At 37.2% G+C, this 23,318-nt stretch overlaps 1 protein-coding gene across 1 annotated transcript in view; it reads left to right on the forward strand.

Annotated features, from left to right (window-relative positions):
* Nucleotides 1-15,769, forward strand: part of LOC145979383 (sodium channel protein Nach-like) — a 92,727-nt gene extending 76,958 nt beyond the window's left edge. Inside the window, exons 11-15 of the mRNA XM_083112251.1 lie at nucleotides 4,851-5,130; nucleotides 9,663-9,713; nucleotides 12,789-12,918; nucleotides 13,891-14,000; nucleotides 15,501-15,769. Coding sequence (XP_082968377.1) covers nucleotides 4,851-5,130; nucleotides 9,663-9,713; nucleotides 12,789-12,918; nucleotides 13,891-14,000; nucleotides 15,501-15,769 — 840 coding nt within the window. The remainder of the gene's footprint in view (nucleotides 1-4,850; nucleotides 5,131-9,662; nucleotides 9,714-12,788; nucleotides 12,919-13,890; nucleotides 14,001-15,500) is intronic.
* Nucleotides 15,770-23,318: the final 7,549 nt, after the last annotated feature.

Below are 23,318 nucleotides of genomic sequence, written 5' to 3' on the forward strand. Positions count from 1 at the left end.
TTGAGAATTCATTGTTTTAAACTGAAAAATGTTATTTTTAAATTACTTTCTAACATGTTCTATATAAATACGTATTATTTATTCAGAATGTTTTGTGTCCTACATTTTGACTTAATGTCCTACATTTTGGGACAGGATGTCCTACATTTCCCTTATAGTGATCTGGTAACCCTAATTCTATCCCTTCTAGCCTTCCCCAATATACTCCTTAAAAATTTCATTTCAACTGCCTGCATTTTTCTTTTGTCTTTCTCTGTCATTGTCCAAATCCAGCTCCATACGTAATTATTGGAACATAGTATGTGATATATATATATACACACCTTCTTGCATTTCATAGGTACAACCCTGTTCCATATTAATCTTCGAACACTTTGATAAGGTCCACCACCCATTCGTCCTCTTCTGTTTACCTCCTCATCTAGTCTTCCACTTCTCTCAATTATGCTTCCTAGATATTTGAAGCTCTCCACTACCCTCAACTCTTCTGTGCCCATTTTTATTCTTGGTTCATTTCTGACTGTTTCTTGTTATTAGCACCTCACTCTTTACTGCACTGGCCCTTCCTGGTGGCGCAGTGGTAGTGTTGTCGCCGTGTAATCAAAGGGTCTCGGGTTCGATACCCGATGGAGGCACATAGTGGTTTGGATCCCACTTTAAACTGTAGGTCCAGTCCCAATTAGCCTTACTGTGCATAAAGTGGACTTAAAACACCAAATCAATCAATTTTCTGCACTGAATCTCATTCCTGCTCTTCTGATTTCCTCATTCCAACTATCAAGCTGTCTCTGTACTTCATCTTTCCTGTTCCCCCATATTACTAAGTCATCAGCAAACACAGGGCCTTCTTCTCTTCCTCCTCTCCTATCTTCTTCCCCACCTCTTCGTTAATTGCATCCATTTTAATTATGAAGAGCAGTGGGGAAAGAGCACTTCGTTTTTATAGTCTATTTCTTATACTGAACCACTCCGTTCTTCCCACTGGTGTCTTCACACAGCTCTGGCTGGCCTTGTATGTGCTTTGTACTCTACACACTATCTCTTCCTCGACTCCTTTCTCTCTTAGAGCCATCCAAATCTGTGTTCTGTCCATGGTATCATATGCCTTTTCTATATCTAGGAATGCCATAATCAAATTATTTCTATACTCGTAGTGCCTATCCTGCATTTGCCTTATGGTGAATATCAGGTCAATTGTTGATCTGCCTCGTCTAAGTTCATACTGTTCCTCTCTCATGTTCAGCTCTGTTACTTCCCTCATTATTTTCTCTAATATTTCCTCATACACCTTTCCTGAGTGGCACATAAGTGTTATCCTGTGTAGTTTTTACATTCCTTTCTGTCACCATTCTTGAATATGGGAACTATTAGTCCCTTTGTCCAATCTCTTGGCACTTCTCTCTCTTGCCCCACTGTTTTCAACACACTGTACAGCCACTGCACACCAAACACTCCTGCTCCTAGTACCATTTCTGCTGGCACTTCATGTACTCCAGGTGCTCTACCTCTCTTCATTCTCTTCAGAGCTTCCTCCACTTCTTTCCATGTGAGATTCACTTTTCTTTCCTGTTTTCTATTTCCTTCACTTTTTCATGTTCATTTCCTTTTTTCACATTCAGCAATTTCTCGAAATGATTTCACCACATTCTCCTTATTTCTTCATCCTCTTCTACAATGTTTCCCCTTTCATTCCTTAGCTTACAGCTGTCTCCTCTTTCTCTTCTCCTCTCTCTCACTAATCCATACAATACTTTCTTGTTCCCATCTACATCTTCTTCTACCACTTTGGTCCATTCTTCCATCCACTTTCTTCTTTCTTCCTTTACTACTGTTCTTGCCTCTTTCTTCTTTTCCACATACTCTTTTCGTGCATTTTGTGATTTAACTTTAAACTATTTTCTAAATGCATCATTTTTGTTTTCACTGCCTCTCTAGTTGTTTCATTCCACCATGGTGTTTCTTTCTTCTTTCTTTTCTTGCTTGTCCTTCCACATACCTTTTCAGCTGCCTCTACTAATTCTGTTTTAAATCTTATCCATTCTGTTTCTACTCCTTTGGGTTCATCTCTTGGCACTTTTGTTTGCGATATTTCTTGATATTTCTCTTTTGTCATCTTATCCTTCAATTTCCACACTCCTATCCTTGTTCGTCCCTTCTTTCTTTATTTATTTCCTACTAGTAGCCTGTGGTCACTGTCTAAGTTCTCAGTAGGGTTGCCAGACGTCTGATTTTTCTCGGACATGTCCTACATTTTAGTGTTATGTCCGGCATCCGGGAGGAATTTGAAAAATATCATAAATGTCCTACATTTTGAACGTCACATAATATTAATTAGATAAATACGTGTTTCAGTATAACAGAGAGAAATCATGCAAGTTACAAGTCTATGGACTGCACTCCCAAACTCATTGGTGAAATTTATTTTGATTAAGTCATTGCCCAAAAAGAAAATAGAGATTTCTGCTAGAACAGGTCACATCTGATGATGTCATTGTTCACTGTCTGAGTGAAATTTCATACCTTAGGGTTTATACTGATGGAACAAGGCGTTTCCATTCTTATTCAATATTTTGAGTGTAAAGCAAGGGGTATAGATATTAAAGTTATTGAACTAGAAACTACCCTGGATAAAACGTCTGGAACCATTTCAAGTGACTGTAATTGCTGAATATTGGCTTTCCATTCCAGGTCATAATGAGAGAGTATTTTCATTACCATCAGAACAACGGAGTCATGGGAGAAATATTTTTTTTCAAAAATCTATAAAATGTTTCATAAGCATAATTTCAAAGAGTTTGACTGTTCAGTCTCTCATAAATATATTTTGATTAAACGTAACATTTTGATAAAAATTGACTCCTCTGAGAAGTTAAAATATGTAGTAAGAAATTCATTGTTTAGTATTGATTAAAAGTTTGAAAATTTTTCATTTAAGAATTCATTAAGAAATCATATTTTCTTTAAAAGCTGAAAATTTTAAATTTCTTTGTAACATGTTCTGCAAATGTGTATTATTTATTGTGAATGTTTTGTGTCCTACATTTTGCGACATTATGTCCTACATTTCCTTACAGCGATCTGGTAATCCTATCACTGGGTATCAGTGGTGAAGCTCCTATGAGGTTTTTGAGGCTTAGCCTACCCAAAAAATGTTGAAATTAAAATGTTCTTGTACCCTGTAACAATCAAAGTTCATTAAAATGAATTAAACTATGTAATCCGAATGTTTGGTTCCGCCGATCCTTCCAGATATCTCATCAGTCAGGCCAGAAAGAGACGAGTGCGTTCGGTCCGAACTGTGAGGCTTTTGACGAAAATGTTTAATCACATATATATCATATTTAAATTAAAACTTGAATTTTACTACCCTGTAAAAGACTACTCATCTCTGTGGGTAGAACTTGTCAACTGGGCCAGTGCTAAGAGTAAGATGGAGTGGCCCACAGCGGACCAGGAAGAGGGTTGTTCTCCTTATGGGCCTACCTTGCACAGTAATAAACTTTTAAATTTAATTTCTGATTTATATTAAAAGAAAAAGCAGGAGTAAAAATTATTTTATTGATAAAATCATATAAAATATTAATTACTTAATTAATTGTGGTTAAAACTGTCACTTTTAATTAAGAGTTTACTATTGCTATGTATAAGTGTTAATTTACTTTTACTAAAATTAGGGTTCATTGGGTCAGTGATTATGCAACTTCTGCTTTAAGCTCTGCCCTGGCAGAAGTGGGCTTGTAGTACCCAGTCAGGCAATGCATTTTCTTAATGTACTTGCAGCAGGGTGCGAAATTCCAGTGGAGCACAGGGGAGAATTCCCCCCACCAAAAATCTTGTCCTAAAATTTCCCCCCACAAACTTTTCCAGGGGGGAGAGTTTTTATTCTAACAACAAAAGCTAAACAATTAGTTTTGAAGTCGAATATACTTCACATATAAACAAAAAACTTATTAGCTTTTAGATGTGATTTTTATGTTGGCAACTATTATCTTCTTAATGTCTCTTCATTTTGGCCACTCCCACTACTCACGCAGATAATTGTTCATAACATTAGCAGTGTAGTAAAGTATTTAATTTGCAATCGAATTTTGAATGAAGGACAATTGATATAATATTTTGTATATTTTATAATATAATTTAATTATTTGATAATTGGCATATATTTAATGACATTATATATCTATTGTGTGTGTGTGTGTGTGTCTGTGTGTCTGCTCCCCCCCCCCCCAAACAATCTATAGTGATTTTGCACCCTGACTTGCAGCACAGCATGCTACAAAGCCAGGGGCCGCAGGTTGAAAACCTGGCCTGGGCATGGTGACCCAAGACATTTCTGGGAACAAGGATAAATTTCAATCTCTAGTGACCTCAGACATCCCTGGGAACAAGGATAAATTTCAATCTCTAGTAACCTCAGACATCCCTGGGAACAAGGGTAAATTTCAATCTCTAGTGACCTCAGAGGCTCCCTGGGAACAAGGGTAAATTTCAATCTCTAGTGACCTCAGACATCCCTGGGAAGAAGGGTAAATTTCAATCTCTATCACGGATGAATTTACCCTCTGATGAGCCTTGTTAGACCAGTGGTAGGACTTTGGAGACTGGGGTTCAATTCCCATGGCTGGTCCTTGTGAGTGACCCTTCATCAATTTCATAATACCTAGGTATTATCTCGCATCCTCAACATCACAATTAGCATAAATGTCAGAAAAGCGACATAAAAATAACCCAATTCAAGCAATCAATCAATTAACGTACTTCTTCAGGCTGGAAACTGGCATGATTTGGGTATAATTTCACTATTTGATTCTTGCTTGAAAGCCTAGTTTTGAAATTTGACTTATTTTCAGGTTCATGTCCATCACCCAGACTCCTTCCCTGATGTTGCCAAGGGGCTCTTTATACCTGAAGGTCCAAGGCGAGTGATGATGGCCCAAGTGTCTCCATCCCTCACATACAGCACAGAAGAAGTGAGAAGTGTGTGGCTGGAGAAGAGACGCTGCTTTTTTCCTGATGAAATGCATCTGAGAACAAGCTACGTGTACACACGCAACAGTTGCTACATGGAGTGTAGAATGCATTTTCTGGAAAACAATTGTAAATGCACACCATACTTCTTTCCTAACCATGGTAATTATAAGTAGTTATTTAAGCAAAAAATGCTTGATCAGGACTCGAACCCAGGCCTCTGACATACGTCAAAAAGAAAGGGCCGATATTTTTTAAAAAACAAGAAAATGATAGGAGAAGAAATTTATTGTGATTGATAAACAAGTACATACCTTGGCTATTTTTCGACGTAGTCACCATTAATCTCCAGACATTTCTGATACCCTCTGCATAAAAATCTGCTGCCTAAGAGTGCAGCCAGTCCAGAACTGATGTCTTGAGCACGTCACTGTCGTTGAAACGCTTCAATGCAAGCCACTTTTTCAGGTGAAGAAAAATAAATAAATCGCTGGGGGCAAGGTCGGGGCTGTAAGTGGGATGATTGAATAGTTCCCATCGAAATCTTTGAATTGTCTCAACAGTATGAGCAGCTGTGTGTGTTGGTGGACGTTGTCATGGATGAGAAAAATTCTAGAGCAAAGTATTCCTCTGCGCCGATTTTGGATGGCACGTTGCAGATTATTCAGTGTTTTGCAATACACCTCTGCTGTAATTGTTCATCCTGGTTCCAAGAATTCCACAAAAATCACACCCTTTTGGTCCCAAAACACAGTTGCCATGATTTTGTGAACTGATGGTATTTGTTTGAATTTCTTCACTTTACGAGAACCAGAGTGCTGCCATTGCATTGACTTCTGCTTCAACTCCCCAGTCGCGTACGATATCCATGTTTTATCCCCCGTCACTATGTGTGAAAAGAGGTCATACCCATCCTCCCCCCAGCGGGCCAAAAAATCACGTGCAGCTGTCCTTCTTTGCTCTTTGTGAGCATTTGTCAGCATTTTTGGTACCCACCTCGCACACAGTTTGTGATACCCCAGGTTGTCACTCACAATTCGATGCACTGTTTTCGCAGGCACTTCTGGAAACCCTTTGGCAAGTTCAGATATTGTGAACCGGCAATTGGAATGCACTTTCTTGTTAACACGTTCCACCAGATCGTCCATCTGAACACTAGGCCTTCTGCTACGCTCATCATCATGGACATTTGAACACCCTTCCCGAAACTCTCTGCACCATTGCCTGACCTTCCCTTCACTCATCACTGTCGGTCCATAAATGGCACACAATTCCTGATGAATGTCAGCTGCATTCTGTCCTTTGGTGTTCAGAAATCGTATGACAGATCTCACTTCACATTTGGTGGGATTTTGTATTACGACAGCCATTTCACCTTACTGCTACTCGCACGTATGCAACCCCACTCTGACGATTATATCTCTGTTGCAAGCACAGAATACTAGGGCATGCTCCTGCACATGCTCAACTTCATCAGTGTTGCCAAACCCACGTAAAAAATTATCGGCTCTTTTTTTAAAAAAGTTCTGGGAAACCAGAACGAAACGTCACAGATAAAATCAAATAAAAACCACTAAAAATAACTGTGTTAGATTATTTCTCATGTACAAAAAGTGGTTATGCAAACCTTCAAGAAGAACATTGATATCCCCTGTTCACTATTTCAAACTTAATTAACATCTAGAATAGTGCAATGAAACATGTAGGATTAATAATAAATAGGACTGTCTCGGTATGGGAAAGTATTTTATTTACTGATGCCAGCAATACTTTTCCAGAATTTTATTCTTTTTGTTGTCCACAAAAATGCTCCATACTCTTTTGTGGAATCTAATTAACCTGAAAAATATATCAGATTCAAAGTTTCCATTTATTTTACAGGAATATTGTGCAAAAAAAAAAATATTTTGTGATTACATAGGACAATAATAATAATATTATTATGATAATAATAACCCATGCCGCAACAGACGTGAAGGCCAGGGCATACCTACCGACTGCCGGGCCTCACTCCAACCAGTTACAGGGTGACATGTGGTCAGCATGACGAACCCCCATCCATTGTTGTAGGACTGGGCTGCGCTACTCATTCGAAGCTCCCCCAATTTCCTCACTATCATGGGTGGCCACCAGTCCCATACACAGGCTGAAATCTCAGGAGAAAAGTTGTTTGAACCTGCATGCATCCCGTTGGTTCTCAAACATTATTCTCATTGTACCCTTTAGTCGTAACTAAACGTCTAATGTACCCCCATCACAGGTTTTCTTCGAATAGTGGGTTTTGGTAGGCTTACCATATTTTTTTGGGTCCAACCCGGGACATATTCACGATCAACTCGTTACTGCTGAATTTCAGGGGTTTTTTTACAAAAAAAAAAATTGAAATTACTTTAAAGCCTTAACAATTTATTGGAACATTAAACTATTTTCAAATGTTTAATTGAATAATACATTTGCTGACACTTCATCGAAATGTAAAAGTTTAATTTGAATTTCCTTCTATATGCTGAATATCTTACAACAATTGGAACAAGTTTTACTTCACTTCTGTTTGAACTATCCATCGATAGTGTAACATAATTAATATTTTCTAAAGAACGCAACACATTATCGAAAATAAATGGCGAAATAACATTAACAATTATTGCCTCGTTTATGGTTCTAGCACATGAAAATTTTGGGTCACGTAACTTTTTAACCAGTTTAGAAGTGCAGTCTGATGTGTTGAAACTGAGTTCGTGTCTAGCAGTGTGGTATGAAAATGTAGCTTCTTTAGCAGCACACTCCAGATCACTGTTATTCCCATCTTTGGCTTTAAAAAAAATCTCTTATGTTTGCTGAAGCAGTAGCATTAATAGCACTCCTATGTTTAACTGTTTTCACGTGGCCTTCTATATCACCTCTTCCTTTATGTGCAAGAGAAAATACTCCATTACAGAGTGTCCATTGCACACGTTCACTGTCACTGTCGTTACACAGTTTCAAGAATTTGCATTGCTGCTGCAGGTTAACGTTAATTACACACTTTATTTTGCCCATTGCCAAATGCAAAGCCCTTGCAAATAGTTATAATTATCAAAAACGTGTAGACGAGTTACTTCACACGTTTGCAAGACCACCAAGATGCTCACGGAAGTATGGAAACTGAAGCGCTCGGAAGTCGATATCTCGAAGAAAGAAAAGGTATAATTGACCGATCCTTGCCGGTCATAAATTCTGGTCATGAATCTTCTATACCGGTAGCTATTTTCATGTTCAGATTCTCAAAACCCCGGACATTTTGCAATCCCAGACAGCACTAAAAAACCAGGACTGTCCGGGCTAATCCCGGATGTATGGTAAGCCTAGGTTTTGGGGAATTTTTTGGCTGCCTGATTGGCATTTTTTGATATGTTGGAGGTGTGTATCTGCAATAGAGATTCTGTATGTGGAAATATGATAAACAAATAAACATTAGAATCCTACGTTTGTTATTTTATTGGGGGCTCCTACGTTTACAATCTTAATGATCAGTTACAAGAATGAAAATGTGAAACACGTGCATGCTATGAAGTACATTAAAAAAAACTCAAATTTTCATATATTGTTTCCAGAGTTGATGAAAAAGAAGTAAAGAACAAGAATAAGTTTGTAAACAAACTGTCAAGCACGATTTTGGAGTTTTTATTGTAAATCAGAGTTTGTAGTGAGATGGATGTACCTGCATAGACTGACAGAGCTCCTTGATGTCTGGCTGTGCACTTGAAACTTTCAAGCGGAGATTCAGCTCCAAATTTAGTCTATTATAGATTTTGAAAGAGTATTTTATTTCAAAACACGAAACAAAGATAAGTCAGTGACAAAGTCAGCCTTATTTTCCTGTTGAGTGTTAAAGGTATGAAGTCTGAATGAATGAAGACTGTCCGAGCTGATTGCGTACCCCCTTCAAGTTGTTCATGTACCCCTGGAAGTACACGTACCACAGTTTGAGAATCACTGTCTTAGACTGTACAGCCATGGTGCAGGATGATTGCATAAGACGTATTTTAATGTTCTAGCATAATTCTTGAATGCTTTAAGCAAAACTCTGATAAATTGATGCTTGTAATATGAATACAAATCTTGCACAATAATATTAATCACTATTTTGAATGACTTAATTGTTACAATTTCCAAGCATTGGTATCGGTAAGATTGGTAAGAGTATATGCATCCATACAGTTATCAGTTCCTGGTGGTATTGGATCAGCTCTAATAATAACTGATTGAAAAGGCAGTGAACATTGTGGCCGGACCAGGAATTGAACTTGAGTTCTTGGAATTCCATACCAATAACGTAACAACTTTTCTCCTAAGATTTCGGCCAGTGCATGGGACTGGTGACCACCCACCATCACGAGGAAATTGGGGAGCTCAATGAGCGATGACTGGGGGTTCGTCATGCTGACCACATGTCACTGGTTGGACCACGTAACTGCCCACCTCTGCTGAGGCATGTGGGAGTGAGGTCGGCAGTCTGTAGGTAGATCCTGGCCTTCAATGGTTGTTGCTCCATGGATAAAAAAAAATGTTATATCATTACTCCAGGAAGTTAAGTGACACAAACAAATAGATTGTCATGCACTTGATACTATTGCAACCATGTTTAATGCATCATAAGTTTTCCTCTCATTTCTGTATCACAAGAAGTAATGAATCAATATTTTAACTTACAGATGTTCGAGTTTGTGGTCCTGAGGATTTTGAATGTTTATTTAATCAAAATGGTAAGTACATTGTATCTGTAGTATAAGTATTGTTATGTTGTCATCCTAGTTTCTACATCATAATAAAAACTGCTTTCAACATTATCTGGAATACTTTTTATGATATTGATACAGTAAGATCCAACACATTATAGTGTCACTAGCATTTTCGTTGAGCCAAGCTTGGTCTCAGAAAACCAGGCTATCCACAAGAATGAATGATTTTCTGGAACATAAATTCTGAGTATTGGTCTACAAGACCACTCATGTACTTCACAGAGTTGCCATCTAACAGTAACAACAACAATAATTCGCAACACAGTGAATGAAACAAATATACATCAATGAGTTAAGATACACAGGAGGTGACAAATATAATAGCAGATCTTGAAAACTTATTGCGGGCATACAGACCACACTTTACAAGTAAAGGGTTAATTGAATGTGGATCAAATTTTCACATGGATTTTCCACTTTCTGAAGATACTTTGTGAGTGTTATTACTTCTCAATAGGTCATATTGCGCTGATCATATTTGGGTGGAAAATTTATTTTGTGTACATAATTCTTGAGTATTGTTTATTTTATTATGCAGACTATAAAATTTTATTCGGAGTGGCAAACATATTACAAGGAGTGCTCAAGGTGGGGGGAGCATGGGAGGATGTAATCACCCCAGTTAAGAAAATTTTCATGAAGCAAGGATAACTTTATAATTTGCATAATCATTCTCCCACCTACTGCATTGTCTCCATGATGTTCCATACAAGAATCCCTACCTATTCACAAATTCGACCAAATATCTCTCCAGCTAGGAATATCCACTTCGAGCACTGATTTAGAAAAGTATTGTTTTGAGTTTGATTTATGCACAGAAAGACTAATCCGGACTGGACCTACAGTTTAAAGTGGGATCCAAACCAGTATGTGCCTTCACTAGGTATGATTAAAAGCATACTCTTATGGAGAGGGATGGAAACGTTGTTGCACAACCCTTGAAAATATTATTTTCTGATCTTCATCTGGACGATGAAAGTGAGGAATTATCGTGCATGTGAGTGCATTTGTACTTAAAATATTTATATTTATAAAGTTGCAGTATTTAAATATCTGATTGATTGATTGTATGAAAATTGTAATTTAAAAGCCATGAGTTTGAATATCCCATGCTTAACTTATGTAGAATGGTGTTATATTACTTGACAATTAAAGAAAAAGGAGTCATTTACAGCATAAAGTGCATTATCAGCAATATTCCTGGGCACAAAACTCTGTGTTACAATTTACTATTTAGATTAATTTATTAATATACGCATGAAACGTGCTTAAGTATCCACGTACCTGTTTATTTTGTTCGATTAATCTCGGTGATCTCTGCAGGCACAAATCCACGGGGAGGACAATGGGGGCAATCACCCCTACAAAATACCAGGACTAGGTTTTCCTACTGCATATTTAATCTCAATTTTATTTGCATCTAAGCAGGCACAGGAAGGCTAAGGGGGCTGAAGCCCCTCCCGAAATCCTACAAATATCTAATGTAAACAGTGTATAGTGGTAATGATTAATGAATTATACTTCCTTAGCACGATTAAACATATTGTATAATAAGTTGTAATATACTGAGAAATCATCTTCAGGGCTTCTGCCCTCCAGTTTTTTGCCTTTAGATTGCAGCTGCTGATAAGGAATGAGCCCCTCCCCAAAAAAATCCTGGCTACGGGCCATCTAAGAATTGTATATGTAAGCTATCCTTTATTTCATTGGCCTAAAATATTATGAAACGCTATGATGAATATTTTGTAAATATTGTAATACCTAATATCAATTATCATTATGCTTGTCATTATTTGTTCCTAATTCTGCATTGAGGTTTTCTGGTAATAATCTACATTTCAAATCAAAATTAAATAAGTAATGACTCTACTGCTTATGTATATATTGACATATTCCTGGCTCAACAGGGGCAACATGATTCTAGAGAAAAGGTCCTTATTTCTTCGTTTACCCACATATCGTTGTATATTTTTATCATTAGGTACATCATGACAATGAAAAAATATAATAATGACTCATCTGGCATTCGAACCCAGTATCCCTATTTTCACCATGTACATGTTAATCCCTCAGACCATGTAGTAGTGCTATATATTGTTCATGTAAAAACTATGTAAGTACTAGTTAGAATGGACTTCAGCGGGAAAATTGTCCCTCCCAAGTCCCATCTCTGGATCCACCACTGGAACACTGTCACCATAAACATTGGAACTCATCGTGATGTTGTGACAGTGGTCACCAAAATTATTCGAACAAAATAAACAGGTACCCAGATACTTAAGTGTGTAAAAAAACTATGTTTCTCAGAATTACCAGTGCATATTTAGAGATCGGTTAGTTCATCCAGCCTAACTATTGCCTATTTTTGGGAGAGCAGGAAAAGGTTTTATAAGTCCTTGCGTTGACTCATCTCACCCAACAGGTCAAAAGGCCCGAGTTGATATCTTCCTGGAGATGAGGCCTGCTCGAAAAGGTTTTATAAATACTTAAGCATGTTTTGCATGTACTGTATATGTATTAATATCTTACTGCATCTAAAGTCCCATAATATAGATCCATTTAATTCATTTCACAGTAGCTTGTAAGTTATTTGATTGTACTTTGGTTTTCAACTATCTTTAATATTGCTTTCTTCATGTATATTGACACAAACAGCACTTTTGATTACATATATGTGTGTTCATCTAAACTCAGAGTTCAAATTGGCTATTATTTTTGCACTCTTGGGTCATTACTGAAATCGTTTAGGGCATGAGGATTTAACCAGTTGAATTCAAGTTTGTGTGGTTTGTCATTCCACTATGATGTCTAACATTCCTGTTGATTGGTTCATTCCTAAGCAACATGTGTCATGCATTGCTAGTCACATAGGTGTGAAATCTTCCCTAAGGTAGTTTTTTGAGTTCTATTAGAATTTCTTAAATAAGCAGAGAAAATGAAGATGAGTAAATAGTGAATTTACTAGTAGAATTTTCCTCTATTACTTGAGTTTACATATTGTTGGTTCATTGGAAGTTACAAAAGTCATTTATCTTACAGCAGCCACAAGGAATAACAAACCTCCACCAAACATCCCAGGTTTTAATGAGACAGACGATGTCTTGGATTGTCACTGCTTTGCACCTTGCACTGAAATACATTACAGTATTGAAACAACATATATCCAGACGTAAGTAACATTCTGTGCAAATTTTTTACACTGTGAGGGAAAAGAGAGAATTTGTCTAGTTGCATGAAGAGTTAGAACCCAATAATTTTGTAGCTTTGAACAGAATAAATACTAGATAGGACTGCTAAGTGTACACTCAAGACAAACTCTTGACAATTATCGCACAAGCAATTGTAATGACAGGTTAATATAAGAGACCAGTAGGTAGACAAAGACGAAGATGGAGGGACAACGTTGAGATGGACCTAAAGGAAATTGGGAGGGATGGAAAAGAGTATATAGATCTTGCTCAGGATAGGGACAGATGGAAGGCCTGTGTTGCTGCAGCCATGAACCTTCGGGTTTAAGAAGGCTAGAGAGTTAGTTAGTTAGTTTGGTTAATATAAGAATGGAGGTGTAAGGATATTTTCTACTGAAATTTCAAGTGACATTATGTATTTGTTACAGACATGGTAATGAAATATTAATAAAAACTAAGGAACTAAGAGATGAAAGTGATAGTTTTCAGCATAACATACTAAAGGTATGGTGATTTACCACTGAGCAAATAGTAATCTTAAAATTTCATACATACTGCTGGTGGACAAATTAATATGAACACCCATATGAAAACAGATGTTCTCAATTGTTCTACATTTTTAACATAATTTGCAAAAATTTTGAGGTATATTTAGAAGTGTTAGGAAGATGTAAACAAATCGCTACCAAAGCGGACTCTTTTTAATTCAAACTCCAAGGGGGCATGAAAGAAAATAGAATTATCCAAAATTCGAATTAACAAAAACATTTATCATCAAAAATGATTTCACGGGGAATAAACTTATGTTGGAATTACCGAGTAATTCAAATTTTCCAAGTTCAAATTTAAAAGAATTCACCATATTAATATTGTATGTATGTACAAAGTATGTTTATGTGTAGACTGAACACAGGATATTGTAATTGAATTTAATTAATAATTTATACTTTCAGAAGCAACTTTGAATCAGAAGACAGTTATGGCTATATTGATGTTTTCTTCAAGGAAATGGATGGTGTGAGGTACAGAAATGATGTCATGTTTGGTTGGATGGAGTTGATGGGTAAGGCTTTTGCATATCTTCCTTTATCAGAAGTACAAGCATTTTGAAGTAATTACTTACTTGTAATGCAGTTACAAGTAACTTTTTTGATGAATTCTAACCATGGACATAATTGGTACCAAATTTTAGGGGGTAGATTCGAACTTCTGGCTTAACTTTGGGGGGACGGGTGCAGACTCAAAAGGTTTTCTATCCCATAAAAATACCATCCAGGACTACTTTGCTAAATAACTGTACCAGTTCTGAAATCATAAAAATTACTTATTACTTTGCTCCTTAGGTCACAGGAGATTATGAAGAGTATCATTAGCTTGTAAATTTTAATAAAACTGAAAATTTGGGGGGTAGCAAGTGCCCCCCGCCTTGACCTTGCTAAATTATGCCAATTGGGTTGACACTCTTGCCTTTGGTCAGGCACGTATATGTATATGTTTTGGGGGGGCTGAACCAAGTGTCTCAAAATATTATTGTTATTAATATTGATTATTATTGATTAGTTTTATTTTACTTCACTTTTTGTGCCACTTTTGGCTAATTTGCGAAGATGGGGATGATTGATGATGTGATGAAATTGATGAATGGACGCTCACAAACATCCATGCCCAGGCCAGGATTCGAACCTTGGACCCCTAGAATCATAGTGCGATGTGCTAGCCACTCTGCCACTCACTAAAAGTAGTATGATTATAATATAATCCTTGCCTTCCAATAAGTCTGGCAGAAATTAATAACCCTCGATTAAAGAACAAGTATATTTTCATTATTTAATTTTAGTAATTTATTATTTTATTTTTGTAATTAGTAAGTCTTTTGGGGGAGCCAGACCCCCTGAACCCCCTCCCCCCACAACTTCTTTTCACTTTACAAAGAGGTCTACAACGCACCTTCTCCACTTTTTATTCAGATTTTTCCTCCAACCCGTATGCCAGTTGACAACATTTGTATCTTTTTGGAGATCTTATGAAACGAGGAAGGTTTTTCCGTAATTTTTACGCTAAGTGTGTTACCATTTTTTTGAGTAATCCTCTTCGATTTGAACGATAATTTCCAAATTTCTTCATGACATGTGCTCCAATGACTGCTTCTTTCTGTGGGTATGGGAATTTTGGGCATGATTTTTTTTCCCAGTATAGTCACTCATTTGTCAGCTGTTACCAATGTGTCAATTATGTGCCCAGGGTGTAGTAGTTCTTTCACAATTAGTAGGTTCTTGGTCGGAATATGTCACGAAAATCTACAAACTGCAATAACTCGAAACCCATTGATTTCCGACCCCCGGTGCATAGGGTCAAATTTGTTGCAAATGTGCTCTAGTATTACCCCTTTCCAGGAATAGGTCGAATTACCAATCACCCTGCATACAATAAATAAGAATTGGTGCTGTAAACCAGGTCAAACTTTCAAGATAAGCCACTGATCTCAACTTCGTCATATTTGTATATTATACTGTGCATATTATGATATTAAATGGAATATATATTTACATGTAATTTATTTCAGTGTCTTTTGGAGGCATTGCTGGACTTTTTATGGGCTTTAGTCTGATCAGTGCAGCCGAACTAGTATATTGGTTGATTGTGAGGTTTGTAGGAATGGGTCGCTGTGGCATTCCTAGGTTTCAAGTGAGACATAGATTTTCAAGGATGATGAGAAGCTGCCTGCCCAGGAGTACACGGATGTACGGCAAAAGGTGGTCCTCTGTGAACAACCGAGGAATGTGGAATGCTGAGAGGAAGCCAAGTGAAAGAACCATCAATATTGAACTCTGAGGTGTTGTATGTTCAAATGTTCATGTATGATGTACCAAATTTCTAAATATAGTAGCCTTATTCTAAATTATGGAATTTCATTTTTATGGTTGATCCATTCAAATCTGAAAAAAAAGTCAATCTGAAACAGTGTGTTGAGTCAGTGTGAAATGATCATGCTTAAATATAGAGTTCAAAGTTAACCTTTATACATTAAAAGCAGGTGCGTCGCCTGATAATGTTCGCATGAGCACGTGAACACTCATGTATATGTCTTAAATTACATACATATTAAATGCACACACAAAAGCATACGTATATTAATTCGAAAAAATACTGTTTGATGTACGAGTATATACACAGATTCACATCTGATAATGTTTTTACATAGTTGGTAACACTGACTCCTACGGTGTTCCACGGAGGGCGTTGAACACAACTGCTGTGCGTGTTACATAGAGCTGACAGCTAAGAGGCTGTTGGCCACTATACCCCTAAGATGTTCACTTCTCTGTGCGAACACTGCAAGCGACAATACTTCTTACATTCGGTACCAGAGTGCAGCATATACAAGGCATGTCTAGGGGAAACTCAAAAAGGTCTGTGCTACGGAGTTGCAAACTTTAGCGACAATTCGCTAAATCTGGTGAATTTTAAGGGGGAGAGGGACAATTCCCTCTAGGTCCTTCTTGTATTACTTCAAATATAGTGTGGTTTTGGTTTTGGGGGAAATTGTTGAAAATAAATTGAACTGTTATTCTCACTTTTTCAATTGAATATGAAGTTACAAGGGAGAGGAGTAAATCTGCATTCAGTACAAAAACATTATTGTGAACACTCGTATGCGAACCACACACGATGCCACTGCTTAAAAGTTGGGCAAAGTAGAATTTACATGTGTCATTGTCAGGCCCGTAGCCAGGAATTCTTTGTAGGGGGGGCGAAGTCAATCCTAGAGGGGGCAATTTTTTAATATATTATGTCGGATTGGCACATATAACAGGGTACACAGAGGCACTTGTCCCTTCCCCCAAAAAGAGATAAGTAACAGAAAAGGGATGATATCTTGAAACTGCAACGAACAAAAGAACTTCGAGCAACATGAAATTACAATATTTCGATAATGACCTTTCCAGATTGCCAAAGAATATAAAGTTTAACATAAATAGGCTAATAGGGACTGTATCTGCTTGATATTTACAGGTCGATAATGTTAATAGATGATTAAGATGCACCAACAACTTTGGGCCTCTCTGCAGAACTGATTAAGGGAGCCCTTTATAAATCATGCTTCATAATGATTCGCTCTAGTTTCCAGTATGCAAGATTTTTACGCACAAAGGAATCTAACGAGAATCCAACAACACCATTGTGTTGTGTTATGCAAGAAAAATAGAATTAATTAAATAATAATGGTTACATATTACCTACACTTTGATGAATTGTGTAAAAATTTGTAGCTAATACATTTTTTTTGTACTTGCTAAAACATTAAAATAGGGGTCCCTTAGTCCACCACGGACTATATTTCTTTCAAAGGGGAGAGACTTGCATCACTACAGACAACGTTTGCCTACTGGTTACGTTAACCATTTTGCAAAATATTGTGTGAATTGTATTATATTATAGTTGAAATACATTTTTTGAAACCTGACAAACCAATAGGAATCCCTTGATTGATCAATGACTTCTCGGATTACAGTATCATCATTAATATTTCATATTAAGTGTCATAGAAATAAATTGTTTTAATAATATAATAATAATAATCCAATAGCGCAACAGCCCAATATCGGGCCAAGGCTTACCTACCGACTGCTGGCCTCCCTCCCACGCGAGCCACCAAGGGGGCGTGGAGATCTGCAGCCAGACTAGGGGGACGGGTGGTCAGCCCGACCGACCCCCAGCCGTTGTAGGACTTCGCGACCGGATTACGCTCACTCATTCGGAGCTCCCCAATTTCCTCACGATGGTGGGTTGCCACCGGCCCTATACGTAGGCCGAATAAATTCCGACCAGAGCCGGATTCGAACCTACGCCGTCCCGCAGTGAACGATCTCAAGATGAGTGAACGCCTTAACCCACTCGGCTACAGAGGAGGACAAATTATTTTAATAGGGTGCAATAATTTCACGGTGCGCCATGGCATTCTCTTTAACATTTTTTTTTTCATATAGATCTTTGGCTCCCAGGTCCGACCCCTGCCGACCCATAGCTGGCTCCATAGGCGCCGACTCCATGGGGCTTAGGGGGGCTCGAGCCCCCCCAATGTTAATGATGTGGGGCAGAGCCCCCCCATAATTTTGCTTAAGAGGATCTAATGTATTATTTTTCTTCTCTTGTAAAGTTCTCTGAATTGTGCCACATGAACTTAACTTTAAATACACATTTGAAATGTTCTAGACCATCAACTTTGGGGGGGCTGAGACTGCAAAACCATCAACTTTGGGGAGGGGGAGCTATGACCGGACACAGCAAAACACATGACTTATTACTATATACTAAGTATATAATTATTATTTACTATTATACATATATTAATCAGAGACAAAATTAATTTAGCCAAAGTAGTATAATTGGTGAAAGAACCAGCACCACTTACAAGTGTACAAATGATGAGCTCATATAATTAAACAGCCCGATTTGCCCACACTTAAAATTATGCCAAGATGCCCCTTATTCCCCAATTCTTTAAGTGTAATATGCTCTTAATTCTAAGAATTTTCAATCCTAGTGTACAAATGATGAGCCCCCTCAGATTGATTTGCATACACTTATAAAAGGCACTTCTGTGAGATTGTTGTCCATAAATTTGTTAAAAATATGCCCCTCTTGATATTTTTTTTTGCCCACACCTAAAACTAAGCTAAGAAACACACACACACACACACACACACACACACACACACACACACACACACACACACCCACACACATATTTACTTCTGGCTTAAGTTCAATTGGATACCAGGTTCAATTTGTTTATCTAATATTAAAACAATGTAATTTTTCTAGAATTGCTCTGTGACTCTCTCATTTCTTACATCATAAACATATGATTTTTCACCTATGAGAATAACACTACATATAGTGTCATCAGGGAGTGTATCGTGAAATTCACAGATAATTTTAATGTTTGTCCTGTCATTAACCACAACTTGTTTCCTTTTTGAAGTGTTGATGACAAACATAGGTCTCTGTGCTTTGAATTCATCTGGTGTGTAATACATGTCAGTATTGCCAGTAGTGACCCTTTTGTATGCTGTAAATGCTTCATATAATTTAAGGAAATCATCCTTGGACATGTCTAAATTATAATTTTCTCTGGGAAATACCTCATTTCTGCCATTTTTAAGATATATGTTCTTGATGTTGCAGTTATCAAATCTACTTGAATTTTTTTCCTGATTATTGTGTCTTCCAGTCTGAAACAATACCACCACAAAATCCGGCATGTCATATTGTATACTGGAGAATGAATTTCTAGCATCAAACTCATAATAAGTACCAGTTGCGGGCTTCTGTACACATTGATATGTATAAAATTGTAAAGGAACCTGTGGATTTTTTATTATATCTGCTTTGTATTTAAGAGCATAACTGGCTTCATATTCAACAACTGGGATTCTTAGCTCCATAGTCTGAATAATACACTTGCCTTCATCAGGTAGGGTATTAGGCAAAGCTTCCCCTGTAGAGTTTAATGTGCTGTACCTCATCAAAGCATTATTATCATTTGCAGCTCTTCTAAATGTAATTCTTAAACCACCCTTCCACATAATATCTTTGTAATCTGAGAAGAATCCTGGCAACAGGCGCATAGGGAACAGCACTGTGTGGCTCTTGGTTAATATTTTATCACTAGCCTCAAATCCACCTATTTTGTAGTAAGAAGCCTCGGTTTTGGATAATTTTAGTGTGGCCAAAGCTGTGGAGGTAATGCCGGGATAATCCACTCTGTTTATAACAACACCATGCTTTCTGATCTCAATTTCAGAGAACAGATGCGGCACAAAATTGTCTACCAATCTTATATTTGAATTTGCCAGATAATCTGTTCCATGGAGCTTTACAACATCAAATTTGATGTATAGATCTGCTCTGTGGGGGTGTATAAAGCCATCCCCTACATCAAGATCAACCTCAATTTCTGTGTTGGGTTGATTTAAATTTGCAAATGTCCTCCTGTTTGGAGGGAATGATTGTAGCTCATAACTCTCAATATTTTCCATTTTTTTTTGTATGTATTTTTATTTAAATATTAATCTCTATGATTGCAGTTGTTGTGGCTCCAGCAAAATCAACTAATTCTTCTTTTTCATTAGTGACCATCAATTCAATATTATCTATTCTATTATGGCACACAGGAAAATATAATGTTGGGGATGGAGTGTAGATGATGGGCTCCATAAATTCAGAATTAGGTTTGAATGTTGCAATGATGCCAGTTTGTTTGTGAGTGCCTATGCCATTTGATTTGGTGATCATACCCTCAGCCACATTACAGTGAATATTCAGAGTCTCTATGGCTAAGAATTTAGGTATATTAATAGCAGTGTGTTTGATGGCCGCTTCAACTTTTGTGTTGTTCTCAAAGCCTAACAGCTCTCCTATAGTACCCAGATCCACTGTTTCTGTAGCAGATACAATCTCTACTCTGTGAGTGACAGAATTTTGAGTTAATACTATACCTCTGGGTAATTGAGCATTTAGAGTGGACAGATTATACTGCCCTGGAGTGATGACAATTTTTTGATCCCCTACTGCAATTTTGTTGTTGTGGTGTGTAATATTAGGGATCAAGTACATGCCATAAAATGCTCTGAGAGCTATTGTTTTGGGATACACTATGTCATCATGGAATTTGAGTTTCAATATTGAATTTTGGCTGGTGAGATGGAATACCCCCATGATGTTTCAGATACCACAAGGCTTTTTGAAAATTTTCAATTGATGGTTTATTTATTTGAGACATATATCTGAGAACAGATAAACACAAATGTCCACAATTAACATCTTTGAAATTTTGTACACGGGCATTATTGTAATAAAGATTAACTGATTTTAGATATTTATTAAATTTTCAGGTGGAACACCTCCAAATGAATCAAACACAAATGCCTCATCTTTTAAATATTTAAGATAACAGATCCAGTGAGTGCCCTGATTTTTGTACTTATCCAAATTAACAATGCCACACTCTTTGTTGAGTGGTTGCTCTGGCAAAGAATCAGACATGTACACACCTCTAAAATGTTTGATGCCCAGTGGCTTGATTAAAGCTTCAATATCTTGGTTTGTAAGCGGCTCTTGTTTTTTTTAAACTTATTCATGGCTCTCTTAACACCTTTGCCTTGTTTCTCCATGGCCAGGTTATGGCGCTTCAATTCATCTAATTCTGCCCTATTTTTCTTGGCATCTATTACTGTTTTTGCTATGGCAGCTGATCCCCCAGCCAAGCTCCCAACAGCCCCAAGTGCTGCTAAGATGGCCGGGATAGTAAATATGAAACCCCCCACATGTGATTTTTTTCTAGATTGTTGTAATTTTTTTAATTGGGGGGTACTAAGCAACAATTTCATACCATGGCCCTTGGCAATACAAGAGCTTTTTTTCTTGCGCTGCTTTTTGGTTAAAAGACTATCAATAGTTTTAAGAGATTTAAGACCTGCATAAGGTATTTGATACATAACACCCTTGGCCTTCATTCTAGGTTTATTATATACATATTCACAGCCCCCACCCCAGTTTTTGTTTGGTGTTCATAGCTATGGTGGTCCCCAATGCTGCTATTTTTTCACTTAAAGAAGCATCTTTGCTTACAAATCTACCAAATGCAGCCTCTTCTAATTTTTTGTCTGCAACATGTCTCTTGTCAAGATCAGAATGTGTGTTGTATGCTATGTCATGGTCTCTACAAGCAGCATCTAGGGGATTAACACCAGGATCACCTCTGTTTAATCTATGGTCCAATTTTGTGCCTGGACCACAATACTGATAGCCTGGAATATGTAGTTCAAATGGCAGCTTGTTTATAATGTCATTAACCAACCCCCGGCCCTCAGAAATATTCCAAAATTTAGGTGGTAGAGTATTAATAATTTTTATAAGATATCCAATCCCCTTAGTGTCATTCACTATAAAATTAGACAATTTTGTGCTTATCATGTCCATAATTCCAACCTTTTCATTGTAAAAATTGTGGTTGCCAGCATTTTCCTCCCCAGCTATCACCAATAACCTATATACAAGTTTCCTGACATCATCAACCCAGACAAATTCTTTAGGCAGAGTGTTGTATTGTTTGATTCCACTACCTGTCTTGATTTGTGACCATATGGGCTTGATTAAATTATTGTATTTTGCTCCACTGCTAGACTTGACTCTTTTTTGTGTGGGATCATTGTTCTGGTATAGAGCATCTGATTTTATTAATATTTCTTTGTAATGTTCATAATCTTGATCTGTATAGCTGCCAGGCCTTTTCCTAGTCATCAGTTCCCACAATCCAGGTGTGCCGGGATATTTAACAAAACCACCTCTTTGTCCAAGATGAGATTCTGAATATACAATTATATCATCTCCCATAAATGTTACTCTGAAATTGCCAATTCTATGTATGATGCTACCATCACGCTCTGTGTCAGCATATAAGCCAAAAACCTCATCTTTGTTGTCTTTAGGTGTGCTTAAATATTTTTGAGCAAGGAGACCCAATTCAATAGGATCCTGAGTAGCTTCAATTCTTCGAGGAGCAATAGGACTAGGTGTATGAATACTGGAAAGTGGGGAGATTGGATAATCTAATATGTTCCTTGCAGCTACAAGTACAAGCTCTGTGATCAAATTTTGATTTTGCTCTGTAACAGTTTTGATATTTTTACCTAATTCACTAATAGCATCAATTATAGGCTGTTCTGTTTGTTTGTGTTGTTCATAAATTCCTCGGTTCTGTGATTTCCATCCCTTAAATCTTTTTACAAGATAATCTCTTAATATAAGATCATCAATGATTGGCCTTTTCATGGTTATTTATATATGTTTCAATGTCTAGAAAATTGTTGATTTTATTTCTGTATTTGCCACTATTGGGTTTTCTTGTCATATCAATTGTGACAAACCCATAACTGTCCTGGTTCCAGCACCTACTGCAAAACTTGGAAAAATCATTGTAGCTCAAGTCCCCACCTACATATTCATCATGTATGTGTTTGAGGTTGGTATGATCTTGATGAAACACACATATAAAATTGCTGTTGTCTCGGATCAGCTGCTTGGGTATTTTTGAAAAAGTCTGTGCCAGGTAGAAACAATCAATGTTTTTGTGCCGGCCCTGTGTAAAGAAATTTCTAACCTTGTTTTGATTATCCAGTATAATGTCATCAAACACAACAACTGAATTATCGAGACATTCATGAAGTGGCTTAACATCTGGTTCAAAAGTGGCAATATCCAATCCATCATATAGCTTCATCAGCTGCTGATATTTTAATTGTTCCAAGCTCTTAGAGAAAACATACAAGTGCCTGTTTTTCCAGTCTAACCAGTTGGGTGCCAATAAAAAATTATC

This window comes from Lepisma saccharinum, chromosome 26 (assembly GCF_977018435.1).
Source record: "Lepisma saccharinum chromosome 26, izLepSacc3.1, whole genome shotgun sequence".
NCBI classification, from domain to species: Eukaryota; Metazoa; Arthropoda; class Insecta; order Zygentoma; family Lepismatidae; genus Lepisma; species Lepisma saccharinum.